This window comes from Silurus meridionalis, chromosome 6, assembly GCF_014805685.1.
Source record: "Silurus meridionalis isolate SWU-2019-XX chromosome 6, ASM1480568v1, whole genome shotgun sequence".
Lineage (NCBI taxonomy): Eukaryota > Metazoa > Chordata > Actinopteri > Siluriformes > Siluridae > Silurus > Silurus meridionalis.
The window spans coordinates 25312697-25329134 of NC_060889.1; the positions used below are offsets into that span (position 1 = coordinate 25312697).

Genomic DNA, 16438 nt, shown 5'->3' on the forward strand with positions numbered 1-16438 from the left:
TCTATCTATCTATCTATCTATCTATCTATCTATCTATCTATCATCCGTCTGTCTGTCTGTCTGTCTGTCTGTCTGTCTGTCAGGCCCTTTCTCTCTCTCTCTCTCTCTCTCTCTGTCTCTATCTATTTATATTTTGCAGGTCTGTCTGTCTTTCTGTTACTGTCTGGCTAATGGGAAATTTATTTTTCTGAATATGAAATTAATAAATTAAGCAAAAACGTGGTCTTTTAAGCCGTAAGAAAAACTTTTAATTAGGTGTGTGTGTGTGTGTGTGTGTGTGTGTGTGTGTGTGTGATTAGCTTGTTTTGTAACCCAGTCTTGTGTTTGTTTCTTTATCCCCACGCCTTCTAACAGCCCTGAGAACTATAGATCCTTTGGGCAGCAAATCCTCTTTGACATCACAGTGTATTGTGCCCAGGAGCTCAAGATCCCGATACAAAGAAACTGTTGTTCCATCAACTTAGTAATTAGTCTTAGTTAGCCGAAGCGTAGCTTGTGAAAAGGAGGGGCAGTTATAAAGGGTTTTGCGTTTGGGTTTAAGCAGCACCCTGAAGGACAGAGCACACACAGGCCACACACAGGCTGTAATACAGAGCTCCAGGGCACACTGAGGAAACATGGTCAGCCGGTGAGTTCCTGCTCAGGTTTATTAGAAAACAGCATATAAAATTTGACCAGATTTATAGTATGTATTTTACAACTTGTTCAGGAAAATGTTTTTAGGTGTAACCAAGAAAAGATGTCGCAGTCAGACAGGAAGCTTTTGATTTGGAAACCGACAGTGACTCAGATCTTTGTTTATTGATGAGAGTCGACTCTTTTAGCTCTCCAATTTTATGTTGTGTCTGTGTCGGTTTCTTCTGGGTTTTCCGAGTACCTCCAAACCCAAAGTTGGATTGGATACGATAATTTGCCCTTTATCCAAGGTCCTGTGTTTAATGTTCATGGGATATCCACTGAAGCTTTCACTGTGCTGACCAGTAGAATGTGTTTAATATTTAAATTAGATCATTAACATATTTAAAATAAATATTTGGTAAACATGGGGTGGTAAGACCACTGTAAAAGCCTGCTCAGATGTTCAAAGAAAATCTTTAAAGAATCTATTTGTGCACAAATTCCGAAGACTTTGTCACTTTGTGGTAACAGACTGTGAAAAAGCATCAGGTGTCCCATTACTTTTTTTAATATTGTGTGTACTTTTTACTCAGAAATTTGTAAAAACTTTAAAACCTATTTCCTCTAAAGGTCTAAAAAAAATGACACGTAAAAACAAATCAATTGTAAAAAGAAAAAGACATGAAAGTATTTATTAATATTTTATTTAAATATTTTAACTAACGAACCAATAAACTTACTAATTAACAAAGTTAATTTAATATTTAACATTAGGTATTATTGTGGGCTGATACAACCTCAAATACCTGCATTACTGCACGTTATATTAAACAGATCCTTATAAATGCTATATTCATATTACTGAATAATTCTTTATGACCTGTAGGTTTATAAGACACTATATTTCTCTCTTTCTTTTAGTATTAATCCTGATTTAGACATAATGTTCATCGCCAACGAATAACCCGAGGTCTTTTCAGTGCATTCCGAGTATTGCTCCATTTCCAAAGTTGCTAAAATGGTTCACTTTTCAGATTTGAACATCCTGCTGGAGACTATAAGAAGATCTTTGAGACCGTGGAGGAGCTCAGTGAACCAATTCCAGCGACAGTCACTGGTACGTTCAGCTTTTATTTTTCTACATTTCTACATAAACCTGCAATTGGTCACTTGAAAAGTGCTTCTTCACTGGCAGTAATAATATCATGCAAAAGTTCTTTGACAATGTCACATGCACCAAGTGATCTGCATTTCTTCCTCTTCTTCTTCTTCTTCTTTTCTTTTCTTTTTATTATTATTAGTACAACTCCAATTCCAAAAAATGTAAAATAAAAACGGAATGCAATGTTTTTCATTGCATTTTCAAATGTCAGAAAACATGATTTTATTCACAATAGAACATAGAAAACATATAAAATGTTCAAACTCTGGAAATGTACCATTTTAAGAAAAAAAATGGTAATTTTAAGACCTTGATGGTGGCAACGAATAAGCCAAAAAAAAAGAAATAAAAGTGTTACTGAAATGAAATAGATGAAAGAACATTTACCTTAACTAATTAGCAACAGATCAGTAAAATGATTGGGTTTAAAAATATTATCTTAGAGCGGCAGAGTCTCTCAGAAGTAAAGATATATATATATATATATATATATATATATATATATATATATATATATATATATATATATATATATATATATATATATATATATTATGTGTATAAATATGACTTGAAGTGATAGCATGAAAAGATTCAAAGAACCTTGATGAATCAATATTGGATGCTTTAGGTGTCACTGCATTAAAACAGGGTAAATTCTGTAATGTGAAATCACTGAATAGGTTTAGAAACATCTTAAGAAATCATCGTCTGGGAACACAGTTCACTGTGTCATTCTCAAATGTAAGTTAAATCTCTTCCATGCAAAGAAGAAGCCATACGTGAACATGATCCAGAAACGCTGCCGTTTCTCCGGTACTAGGTTTATTTAAAATGTACTGAGGCAAAGTGAAAAACTGTTTTTTTTTTAATCCCCTGACACTACATCCTCCGGAATAAAGAGGATAGGGACTATCTGGCTTATCATTAGTGCTCAGTTCAAAAGCCTGCATTTCTAACAGTATGCAGGTGCATTAGTGTATATGGAATATGCAGTTTTCCCATCTGGAAAGGCACCATCAATCTTTAGAGATATAGACAGGTTTTAGAGCAACAGCTCAACAACGTAGTTTTCAGGGAAGGCCTTGCGTATTTTAGCAAGACAATGCTAAACCGCATACGTTATCTATTTCAATAACATGACTTCTCAGTAAAACAATCCGGGTGCTGAACTGGCTTACCTGCAGTCCTCTCCCTTTACCAGGTGAGGACATTTGGTCTTCTTTATAGTCAACCTATGACGATGGTTGTAAGAACGAGAATAAACATGTGTCTTGAATGTAAACATAACAAACAGTTGCTTTAAAAATTAGTTTGTAGTGAGACAGAGGTAGATGTGGTCAGATCATTCTTCACTATGACATTTTCCAGCTGCAGGAAGTTGATCAGTGAGACTCTGTCAATAATTCCAACAGCCAGTTCTGTACACGAAATTTAATTTTGGTCTTTCTTTACATTTTTTGGTTGTTTTAGTTTAATTAAAGTGTTATAATGATTATTGTACTGATCATTCTTTATTCATCCATCAATTATTTCATTCATTAATTCCACACAGCCACATACTGGTCTTTTTAATGGTCTTAACAAATGATTTTTTCAAGAAATGAAACAAGCATGAAGGAGATCAATAAATAAAACGTAGGTGACGTTTGCGGAACATCTTCTGACACAGAGAAGAGCCATTGCTGTTCCATTCAATGTTGATTTGAGTATTAGATGAATAGTCTAAAAAAATGTTTGTTAACACAGACTTGTTTAATTTTACATCATCCATTTTAACCAAGAAAACTATTGAGGAAAATTTCCCTTTTTACATTTTTTTTCTTAAACAGCAACAGGAAACAGGTAACTATTAAATAAGTCTCAGGATAGCATTTGTTTTATTACTGCTAATTGCTTGACTAATAATTTGTTGTTCAGACCATTATAAGCTTTATATTTTGCTCTTTTGGATCTGGACCATTTTACTTATCTTATTCATACAACTGAGCAGATATGGGGTTAAGGGCCTTGCTCAGGGGCCCAGAAGTGGCAGCTTGGTGTGGCTGAGCTTTGAACTCACAAGAGCCATATTTAAATGCCTCAACCACTAAGCTACCACCTCCCACCTTTTTACACTGTGTACCGGAATCTCTGATTCATAATGACCAGTGCTTATTTATATTTCATGAAGTCTAAAATTGTACATCACCTAATTAATTATTATACTACTTTTTTAGGCCGAATCCCATCTTTTATAAGAGGAAGTCTGCTCCGTCTGGGTCCAGGCCTGTTTGAGATCGGATCTGAACCCTTTTATCATCTCTTCGATGGCCAAGCCTTGATGCACAAGTTTGATTTCAGCAATGGGCAGGTCACGTATTTCCGCAAGTAGGTACAACCTTCTACAGACAGATTTAGCAGTAAACACTGTAGTCGTAAGATAAAAATCATTATTAGGGCACTTGGTTGAAGTAATTATGGGGAGTAAGAATACGGATGTGCCGTTTTGGAAAATAATTAACCTTAGGGTGCAAACAGTCACAATTATTGTATTTTCATAGAACATACAGTAGAACATACTTTTTGCCACAACATTATATTTTAAATATCCCCAATTCTTTTGGGCAAATATATTATATATTATATTATAGCTGGTGTAAAACTAATACAGTATTTCATAAAAAGAGCATCATACAAACAGTCAAACATGGTGGTGGTAGTGTAATGCTCTGCGGCTGCTTTGCAGATTCAGAAGCTGGAAGATTTGCCATAATTGATGGAATCATGAATAATATGCTTTATCAGAAAATCCTGAAGGAAAATGACCGGCCATCAGTTCATGACTTTAAGCTCAAACACACTTCTGTTACACAGCTGGACAATGATTTAAAACATACAAGCAAGTCCACCTCTGAATTGGTAAAAAAAAATAAAACACAAAATTAAGGTTTTGGAAAGACCTAGTCAAAGTCCAGACTTCAATCAAATTGAGATTCTGTGGCATGACCTTAAACAGGCTCAAAAACCCACCAATGTGGCTGAATTAAACAATTCTTTAAACGAAGAATGGACCAAAACTCCTCCACAACGATGTGAAAGACTCATTTCCGGTAATCGCAAACGCTTGATTGCAGTTGTTGCCACCAAAATGGCACAACCAGTTCTTAGGTTTAGGTGGCAATTACTTTTTCACACAGCCACAGGCAAGTTTAGACAGCTTTTTTCCTTTAATATAAAAGAACTGAAATAAGGTGTAATGGATGAATAGATTGATACCATAGAACATGATATTAATAATTAGTGTAATGTTATTTTTTTATGTTCACAGGTTCATTAAAACAGATGCCTACGTCCGGGCCATAACAGAGAACCGTGTTGTAATCACTGAATTTGGAACATGCGCTTATCCAGACCCTTGCAAGAACATCTTCTCAAGGTGTTATTCCATTCCTCTTTTTTCAATCTATCTCTAAATCTTTCCTCTGTATAAAGTATATGTTTGTATGCTGCATCGATGCCATCAGTTGGTAAGACGTTACACACCAGTGTGCATTTTGTGCAGGTTTCTCTCGTACTTCAAAGGAGTCGAGGTGACAGATAACTGCCTGGTCAACGTTTACCCCATCGGAGAAGACTTCTACGCCGTCACGGAGACGAACTATATCACTAAAGTGAACCCGGACACTTTAGAGACTCTAAAAAAGGTAGTGGTAAAAGAAAATGACCTGATTTGTTTAAAAACCTGATCGAAATGTTTCTATATTCAGATAGAATTTTAGAATGACACGCTTCTCATGAAAAAAAGATCCAAATTCAACAAATATGAACATTGAACACATCCAAAACCTTTTATGCTCCACCCCTTTACTGTCATAAATAAATGATGTTCAGAATCAATTTGCATATTGATTGTGATTCGTTTGTATATTTTATGATGTAATAATACTTCCACTCACTTTAAATTTACAAAATTAATTCTATCTTCAAACAATTAATAATTAAAAAACAATGTCATACTGACCTTTAATGAAATTGTTAATGACATGATTCATATAAATACATGAATACCTTTTAGTGTTTTTAAACCAGAATTCATTTGCATATTGATCATGATTCATTTGTATATTTTATGATGTAATAATACTTCCACTTACCTTAAATTTACAAAATTGATTCTATCTTCAAACATTTAATAAATAATTATCAAATATGCAAAATACATTATCTTTACTACACACTTCCAGTTCAAATACTATTGTATGCCCACTTAGAATACTAATTTTGTACTAATTTCGGACATTGAATCGAATGAATTCCTTACGAATATACATGAATATAGATATAAAGCTAATTTTCTAATGTTCAAATATGACATTCATCTAATGAGTTCACTGTAACTGCTTGGTCTTAGTAAACTGATGAACCTGTATACTGTACTGTAATAGAGAGGACGGTGGATGAAAGTGCAGAAAATTGAATTTAAGATCATACAATAAACACTGCAACAAGATAAAGACAACTAACCAAAAATACAATGAGTAAGGCGCAAGGTCTGACTTAAATACAGGTTCTCATTAACCCGGAAACATACAGGTGCAGACAGTCATGTGACCTAAAACATAAACACCTAAACTCACCATATGTTCACTTTTGTCTGTTCTTTCTGGAACTGAAAGGTGGACATGTGCAAATACGTCAACATCAACGGAATAACGGCCCACCCGCACATCGAGAGAGACGGCACCGTGTACAACATTGGAAACTGCATGGGGAAAGGAGCCTCGCTGGCTTACAACATCGTCAAGATCCCACCCACACAGAAAGGTACATGGCCCTCTACTGAACTGTGGATGTCAGCTCTTGAACACACAGGACAGGAATAACCTAATAACACAATATACACTATATTTCCAAAAGTATTGGTTTACCTGGTCATAAGTACTGTATGTGATTTTTGTGCATCGCATTCCACATTTAGTCCCAATTCCCTCTTATAATTCCTTCGTAAAGTTATAGTTCATGAAGCTCTACTTTTATAAAATACTTAACAAGAAGTTCACAAACAAAAACACAAACAATTATTGTGGAGAAGAGGTCAATTATTATTATTATTATTATTATTATTATTATTATTATTATTATTATTGCTTTTATTTTTTTACTTTAAAATGGGCTTCCAATTTTGGTAAATACCTATAAAGAACTTTGTTTCTCAGTAAAAAGTCTTCATTTGAAATAATTGAAAATGATCAATTATAATAAAATATTTGTGTATAGTAATAGTCTACTATTTAGACTTACTATTTTCTCTTTCTATCTATACCTCTCAAAAAAGGCTTTTAAGATAAGGAAAAGAAGATTCTGATCTCTACTCAACAGTTACTCTACACTTTGAACCACACAAATTTTATTAGGTTGGATGATGTTCGATTTTGTCACACCTTCTGTCCGTCATTTTATAAATATCATTGGTTAAACTAAAGGTTATGGGGTTGAACGTCATGAAAATAAACAGTAATCATTTAATCTCATTGTAATGAATGGACATTCGGTTCCCTTTTGTGCGAGAAGGTTTCTACCTTATACCACATGACAAGAAAACACCATTACACTACTGACTCTACTACTTTCTATAAAGCTGCATTGGGACAATGTTAAATGCATTTTACAAAGAAAACTTAATTTATTTAAAATGAATCAAATTGTACTGAACTAAGAGAGCTAATAGTAAAAAATTATTTATAATATATTGCCTAATGGACATTTATTAATTCAATGAACACCTTTTTATTTCCTGTTGTATAAAAAAGACTGATTGATTCTACCTTATTTCAACATTTAATAAATCAAAAACAATAGCAATAAGCCATACTGCCTTTTAATGACACGCATCATATAAAGAAAAAAATCAGCTCTTAAAACAAATTTTTTTATCATACATACATTACCAAAAAATGAAAAATTCACCTAAAAGCTACTCTGAAAAATAGCTTTTAGGTGATTTTTTTTTTTGTGATGCATGTATGATTATTTTTTTATTCTTTGTTTTTAATGCTTGCACAGTGCTTTGACCTTTAGAGGCGCTATATAAAATTATTATTATTATGATATTCTGCTTTTGATTGATACAAGAATGAAAAAAATACTAATTTGATCTAAAGCATAAACCCATGAAAAATAACCACACCAATGAATGTACACACTTTTCTCTTCTTAGCTGCTGAAGTTGAGATTACGAGCTTCGCTGTTAGAAACTTCTGCGACTCAGTTTGTCTATTAAGTATAAATTCTAATAATGTAACATGTCGTTTTTTTCAATCTTAGATAAATCAGACCCCATTGAAAAATCCAAGGTGGTTGTGCAGTTTCCCAGCGCTGAGAGGTTTAAACCGTCCTACGTGCACAGGTTCACATTCAGTTTCTCAATTTCTTAAAGAAAAAAAAAACTGCCTGAATGATGCATAATCATTAGCTAACCAGCATAAAGCATGATTGTTGCTTCTGAGTCTTCTAATGATGTGTGTGTTCTTCTGTTCAGCTTCGGGATGACGGAGAACCACTTTGTGTTTGTCGAGACGCCCGTCAAAATCAACCTGCTGAAGTTCTTGGGTGCCTGGGCCATTCGCGGATCCAACTACATGGACTGCTTTGAATCCGACGAGCAGAAAGGGGTAATTATATTCCAACATATTGCATTCCAGTGGTTTCATCCAAAACTGAGCCAGAACATCTAGATTTGTTCTGTAGGTCTGTTTGTTTAATCTTTTAATGATACTCAGCATGCTAGAAAATCTGGGATGAGAATACTTGTCTTTGCATTTATACTCATAAGTATTGGATCTGTTATTGGATTGGATTTGATTAGATTCAACTTTAATGTCATTGTGCCAAGTACATATACAGAGTCAATGGAATGCAGTTAGCATCTAACTAGAAGTGTATAAGTGTCCTATTCACGATAAATAGCAGTATGTTAAATAAGTTTATGGGACTAATGTACAGAAGGTGCAGTAGGGAATAAGATATGGTATATATATAGTATAATAATACAGTATAACTGATAACTTCAAAGGTGCACTAGGTGAGATTTGTGGCCTCTTTCCCTCTGTTCAACCCCCAATTATGCAAAACCTCATCACCAAAAGTGTTCCAGACAGAGTTCGAGGTGAAGTTAAGGCTTGTAATTTCCCCCCATAGTGGTAAAGTAGTAGCTTAATGGTTAAGGCTCTGGGTTACTGATTTGGAAGGTCAGGGGTTCAAGGTCTGGTATTGCCAATCTGCCACTGTTGGGTCCTTGAAAAAAAATGTCCTTAACCCTCTGTACTCGAGGGATGCTGTATCACATCTTCCTAATATCCAAATCTCTCACACTGACTATGTAATTATCATTTGTCTGGGTCGTCTCAAGCTTCCTTCCTTATGCCATGTCGGGGAGAGTTTTTCCTCGTTGCAGTTTGCTTATCAGGGACAAACTTACACTTATAAAGAACATCTTATTAATTTTTATCACTGTGTAAAGCTGCTTTGAGACAGTGTTTATTTTTAAAAGCGCTAAACACATACAAATGAATTGAATTGGATCAACCTTAAGAGTAAAAACTAGCATTGTTTCAAAGTTGCTATATTTTCAAGATCTTTCTTTCGGCTTCTCCTATTAAAAGTCGCCACAGCGGATCATCTGTATTCGTGATCCGCATGTTTGATTTGGCATGTTTTTACACTGGATGCCCTTCCTAACGCAACCCCCCCATTTATCCGGGCTTGGGACCGGCACTAAGAGTGCACTGGCTTGTGCAACCCTAATGGCTGGGGTTGGTTCCCTGACCAGGAATCGAACCCGGGCCACGGCGGTGAGCGCCGAATCCTAACCACTAGACCACCAGGGAAGATCAAACGCATGAATATATGAAGTCCATTTTATTAGAATGACAACAAAAGCAATCCACGCCTGTAAGGCTACAACTGTGGGTAAAAAAGTAGCTTTTTAGCTGTTATCATGACTTAGTGTTAGCATTAGAAAGGCCTGCCATGCCAGTATTTGCAATCAAACTGCCTGAATGTGAAGTTCTAACAGCTTAAATGGATTCACGAGGATTTAACAGTATACTTACCTATGTTTGTAAAGTTCTGGCCAGGAGCAGTGTTGCTAATTATCTCTTCGCCCAATCACAAGTTATCGCTTTGTGTATTGTGTATTTCCAAAGAACTAATACACGTTGCTTTCAAGTCCGATGCCGAAACTCTTCTTTTCGATCATGTTTTGACATGTTCTTCAGGATATTTGTACTAATAAGAAATTGCATTTTTCACAACCCCGGGGAATCCAAGCTTATTATTGTAACGCTAAAAGATCCTGTAACTAAAGAGAAAAGTATGTAGTTCGTAATCTGTGGCTGTAACTGAATCATTCTTGTAAGTAAGATATTTTCTCATCCTTGCTACAGACGTGGATTCACATAGCCAGGAAGGATCCAGGCGAGTACATCGACTACAAATTCAGGACTTCAGCGATGGGACTTTTCCACCACATCAACTGTTATGAAGACTCAGGGTTCATTGTTTTTGACCTGTGCACCTGGAAAGGGTAAAAAAAAAAACCTGCTATTATGTTACAGTGTAATTATGGGATGGGATTTTTGGTGATGGTGGAGATTCGTCTGGAGAATTACTATTTTAATTACTTATTTCTCAAAAGTTTGTACACCCCAATATTTCACTACTTCACTATATTTCAACTACCTATAAAAGTAATTCTTTATGAAAATACCCTCAATCAAAGCTTTTAAAAATATATAAATATATATGCTCTTATATAAAATATATAGAATGTATATATTCTTATATAACATTTTTTTTCTATCAGTAGTGTTTGTATATCACAGCTATTCTTGTAAAATATGAAATCTTATGATAAACCAGACATAAAAAAATACATAAATAGAATATTTTAAAATGTACAAATACATCTTATAAACCTTGCTTTTTTATCAGATATTTATAAAAAAAAACAACCTAAAAATATAGAAATTAAATCATGTATTTCTTTTTTTCACAGCGACTCATATTAATTGTTTTTAATAAATATGTTTAAAAGTATATATTAGTAATAAATAAGAAAGAGAAAATAAAAGTCTTATATAAAAATATAGACTATATTGTCAAAAGTATTGGGACACTTCAACGCTTTTCCAGCCATATTTGGTTCTTCCCCAAATAGTTTCCACAAACTTGGAGGCACACAATTGTAGAGGACGTCTTTGGATATGGTAGCATTCATTTTCCCTTCCTTTGAACCAGGAGACCCAAACCTGTTCCAGCATGACGATATTCCTGTGCACAAAGGCAGCTCCATGAACATATGCTTTACATGGGGTAGAGCGTAAGATCTCCTGCTATAGAACTCCAACCTAATAAACACATTTGGATGAATGAATGTGAACGCTGACTGCACCCCAGGCCTCCTCACCTTCTCACCTACATCAGTACCTGACAAATAACACCCTTGTAGCTCAATGAGCACAAATCTCCACAAGCATCATTCCAAAAGTAGAGTGGAAGATCTTCCCAGAAAAGTGGAGGCTATTTAAAATGTGGCACTTTGAGTCCATTTCTCCCATTCTGACCCCTGGATGTTCAACATGGAATTCCATGCCCAGGAGGATTGAGGCAGTGCTACATAACAATACTGCTCACACAAAATATTGACACAATATATAGTGAGGAAAATAAGTATTTGAACACCCTGCTATTTTGCAAGTTCTCCCACTTAGAAATCATGGAGGGGTCTGAAATTGTCATCGTAGGTGCATGTCCACTGTGAGAGACATTATCTAAAAAAAAAAAAATCCAGAAATCACAATGTATGATTTTTTAACTATTTATTTGTATGATACAGCTGCAAATAGGTTTTTGAACACCTGAGAAAGTCAATGTTAATATTTGGTACAGTAGCCTTTGTTTGCAATTACAGAGGTCAAACGTTTCCTGTAGTTTTTCACCAGGTTTGCACACACTGCAGGAGGGATTTTGGCCCACTCCTCCACACAGATCTTCTCTAGATCAGTCAGGTTTCTGGCCTGTCGATGAGAAACACGAAGTTTGAGCTCCCTCCAAAGATTCTCTATTGGGTTTAGGTCTGAGACTGGCTAGGCCATGCCAGAACCTTGATATGCTTCTTACAGAGCCACTCCTTGGTTATCCTGGCTGTGTGCTTTGGGTCATTGTCATGTTGGAAGACCCAGCCTCGACCCATCTTCAATGCTCTAACTGAGGGAAGGAGGTTGTTCCTCAAAATCTCACAATACATGGCCCCGGTCATCCTCTCCTTAACACAGTGCAGTCGCCTGTCCCATGTGCAGAAAAACACCCCAAAGATGATGCTACCACCCCATGCTTCACAGTAGGGATGGTGTTCTTGGGATGGTACTCATCATTCTTCTTCCTTTAAACACGTTTAGTGGAATTATGACCCAAAAGATCTATTTTGGTCTCATCTGACCACATGACTTTCTCCCATGACTCCTCTGGATCATCCAAATAGTCATTGGCAAACTTAAGATGTGCCTGGACATGTGCTGGTTTAAGCAGGGGAACCTTCCGTGCCATGCATGATTTCAAACCATGACGTCTTAGTGTATTACCAACAGTAACCTTGAAAACGGTGGTCCCAGCTCTTTTCAGGTCATTGACCAGCTCCTCCCGTGTAGTTCTGGGCTGATTTCTCACCGTCCTTATGATCATTGAGACCCCACGAGGTGAGATCTTGCATGGAGCCCAAGTCCAAAGGGAGATTGACAGTCATGTTTAGCTTCTTCCATTTTCTAATGATTGCTCCAACAGTGGACCTTTTTTCACCAAGCTGCTTGGCAATTTCCCCGTAGCCCTTTCCAGCCTTGTGGAGGTGTACAATTTTGTCTCTAGTGTCTTTGGACAGCTCTTTGGTCTTGGCCATGTTAGTAGTTGGATTCTTACTGATTGTATGGGGTGGACAGGTGTCTTTATGCAGCTTACGACCTCAAACAGGTGCATCTAATTTAGGATAATAAATGTAGTGGAGGTGGACATTTTAAAGGCAGACTAACAGGTCTTTGAGGGTCAGAATTCTAGCTGATTGACAGGTGTTCAAATACTTATTTGCAGCTGTATCATACAAATAAATAGTTTAAAAATCATACATTGTGATTTCTGGATTTTTTTTTTTTTAGATTATGTCTCTCACAGTGGACATGCACCTACGATGACAATTTCAGACCCCTCCATGATTTCTAAGTGGGAGAACTTGCAAAATAGCAGGGTGTTCAAATACTTATTTTCCTCACTGTAACTTACTTTTGTTGCCAGTTATTTAGCCAATAATGGCTGTATGTTGAGTTATTATTAGAGGCCAGTAGATCTGTACTGCTACACAAATGTTTAATCTCCATTTTTTATACTTAGAATTACACTTTTGTACACAGATTTGAGTTTGTGTACAACTACCTGTGGCTGGCAAATCTGCGTCAGAACTGGGACGAGATAAAGAAACACGCCATGATCGCTCCTCAGCCTGAAGTGCGCAGGTTTGTGGTCCCGCTGGATCCCTACAGGGTATGACGCATTGATATGACATTATTCTACAGGATGAATTTAATGGCCTTAACTCAGTTATTGATAATGAATCACTTTGACTCTTTTCCTTAAAGGAGGAACAGGGAAAGAACCTGATCTCTTTGCCGTACACTACAGCCACAGCCACGATGCGTGAGGATGAAACCATCTGGCTGGAGCCTGAGGTGCTTTTCTCTGGTCCTCGCCAAGGTCCGTGATCGATGAATTAGCGCACCTATAACTGCCATGACATCCTGTATAAAAGTCAGGATTAAAACACCTGTGGAAGATTTGATAAAGAAAAACATTCAATGCTGGCGTTAAATGAGCTTTGATACAAAAATGAGCGAACAGGAGGTGGCAGTCCTTGTGAATTCAAATCCCGTAAATGTGACTGTTGATTCGTTGTAAAAAGTTGATTCGCTTACCAAAACGTTTCTCTGAAAGGAAGTGGAAGCTCAGTGGTTAAGGCTCTGGGTTACCGCTCGGAAGGTTGGGGGGATTCAAGTTCAAGTCTCCTCAAATGGAAATACTTCAGTGAAGTACAGATACGTGGAAACACTACATAAGTACAGTAACGAATTACATTTACTTCATCACCACTGGCCTGTGGATTTGAGGGATCCAGAGTCATAACCTTCGAGATGTAGTGCAGTGCATTAACACAAGACTGATTACGGATTTAGAAATGCGCTCAGTGCTGCTGTAACGTGAGCTAATCAAGCGCTAACTCATCGGTTAAGATGTTTGACATCTGATCAGAAGGTCATGAGTTTAAATCCCAGCACCACCTAGCTCCACTGTTGGGACCTAAATGTTCTCCTCAGGTGTATTAAATGGCAAAATGTATTCGCTCTGTATAACTTCTTCGGTTTCACTCTTAACGGATACGTGTCCTTTCCTCATTTTGAACAGCTTTCGAGTTTCCTCAGATCAACTACAAAATGAACAACGGGAGAAACTACACCTACGCCTACGCCCTCGGCTTGAACCACTTCATCCCCGACAGGGCAAGTTTTCCTTCCTACTCGAGTCTGATGTCTACTGTGTCAGTCGTTATCGTTCTGCTAACGGAGTGTTTGAGCAAATGTTTGATTTTAGATTTGCAAGCTGAACGTTAGGACGAAAGAGACGTGGGTGTGGCAGGAGCCGGACTCGTACCCCTCAGAGCCACTGTTCGTACAGCACCCTGACGGGGTCGACGAGGACGACGGTGAGTAGCGTGAACATGCAACGTCTGTGATATATATATATATATATATATATATATATATATATATATATATATATATATACATGATTTTCCATTGTATCATGGTTCATGGTATTTGATTAAATAAACACTACATAATAAAGACTTTTAAATAATAAATAAATCCTGAAAGAGGTACAGCTCTGAACTTTTTGTATGATTAAAAATTTCCCTCGAAATCTTACGGGTTTCACCCATAACCTGTTATAAAAATCATTTATTGGTGTTTGAGATCACTGGGACCTGAAGTGATAGAATGAAGAAGTGTTTTGAACTTGCAGGATCTCTTCCAAATAGTTTTGTTTCTATTTGCACAATGAATTGAACAACTATATTTAAAAAAACGTAATAAATAAAATATCAAATGCAAATTTATTTAAAGAAGTTAATTCCCCCTTAAAAGGAAATACGTACTAATGTACTTATATATACATACTGTATGTATAGGGAAATATGTTTGGGGAAAATCTTTTGGTATATTTAGTTTTCTTAATTAACAATACAGTACAGTTTGTATTTATTATTATTTTTTAATTAACTGATTAATTTATTATCAAATGTATTTATTTACTTATGTATTATTTTTTTTTTTTTCTGTACACAGTAGTCTTAAAAATATATATATAAATATATATAATCCTTATCATTAACATTAATCATAATATATTTTCTCTACATCTGTTTTTTTATTGTATAATACATACACAGTCTGTACACAGTAGTCTTAAAAAAATATATATATATATATTCCTTAACATCATCACTATATTATGATTAATGATTATGATAAGGAATATTATTATTATTGTAATTTTTTTAAATAAAATAATATTACTTATCATAATATTGACAATGATGATGATAAGGAATATTATTATTATATTTAAATAAAAATTTAAATAACAATAATATTCCTTATCATCATCATAATCATTAATCATAATATTGTTCCTCTATGTCTGTTTTTTCAGTGGATAATAAATGTGGATTAATTCACCTAAATAAATGGATGGATGGATGGATGGATGGCTGGATGGCTGGATGAAATAAAGACGTGTGCTCGTGTCTGTTCTGTGTGTGCTATCAATAGTACGAGTTTTTCCCAGAGTGCTTTGTTCCTGATGTGAGCATGTCTGAGCAGGTGTGCTGTTGACCATCGTGGTGTGTCCCGGAGCACAGAGACCGACGTACTGCCTGATCCTGAACGCTAAGGACCTGTCAGAGATCGCCCGGGCCGAGGTGGACGTCATGTCTCCCGTCACCTTCCATGGCATGTACAAGCCGTAAACAAAAAAGTGTGTCCCAGATCCTTCAGCAAACACACGTGGCATCTTTTCCATCATGATATGTGTGTGTGTAGGGAATTTGTTAAGTGTTAAAATATGTTAATGTTGTTAGCATAATAAAAAAACTATCATTTATTTACCTTCCTGCTTATTGGAAGCACTAATTGTTGTCAGTTAATAAAGTTAAAGCTCTTAGAACAGGCATTTATGATTCGCACCATACGACACGCACCATATCGCTGAGATTCAATAAAGATACATATATATATATATATATATATATATATATATATATATATATATATATATATATATATATATATATATATATAAATAAATAAACTGCTGCTCAGGTGCGTTTTTGTCAGGACACTGTCTGGTCATGTGTTGTTTTTTTTTTTTTAAACATCCCATTCCACATTTAGTCCCCATTTGTTCTTAAAATAAGCTCCACTTTTCTCCGTAGATCATCATCATCATCAGATGCATACAAGTAGCCATGAAAGTCAGTAGGAGTAAGACAGAGTACATGTGTGTGAATGAGAGGAAGGG

At 35.8% G+C, this 16438-nt stretch overlaps 1 protein-coding gene across 1 annotated transcript; it reads left to right on the top strand.

Annotated features, from left to right (window-relative positions):
- Positions 1–511: 511 nt before the first annotated feature.
- rpe65a (retinoid isomerohydrolase RPE65 a) lies at positions 512–16158 on the top strand. The gene is made up of 14 exons (XM_046851895.1): positions 512–628; positions 1653–1735; positions 4000–4150; positions 5091–5198; positions 5325–5466; positions 6439–6586; positions 8087–8168; positions 8301–8433; positions 10207–10346; positions 13219–13348; positions 13444–13558; positions 14264–14358; positions 14450–14561; positions 15742–16158. The coding sequence occupies exons 1-14, from the start codon at positions 618–620 to the stop codon at positions 15885–15887; spliced, it is 1596 nt and encodes a 531-aa protein (XP_046707851.1). The 5' UTR covers positions 512–617; the 3' UTR covers positions 15888–16158.
- Positions 16159–16438: the final 280 nt, after the last annotated feature.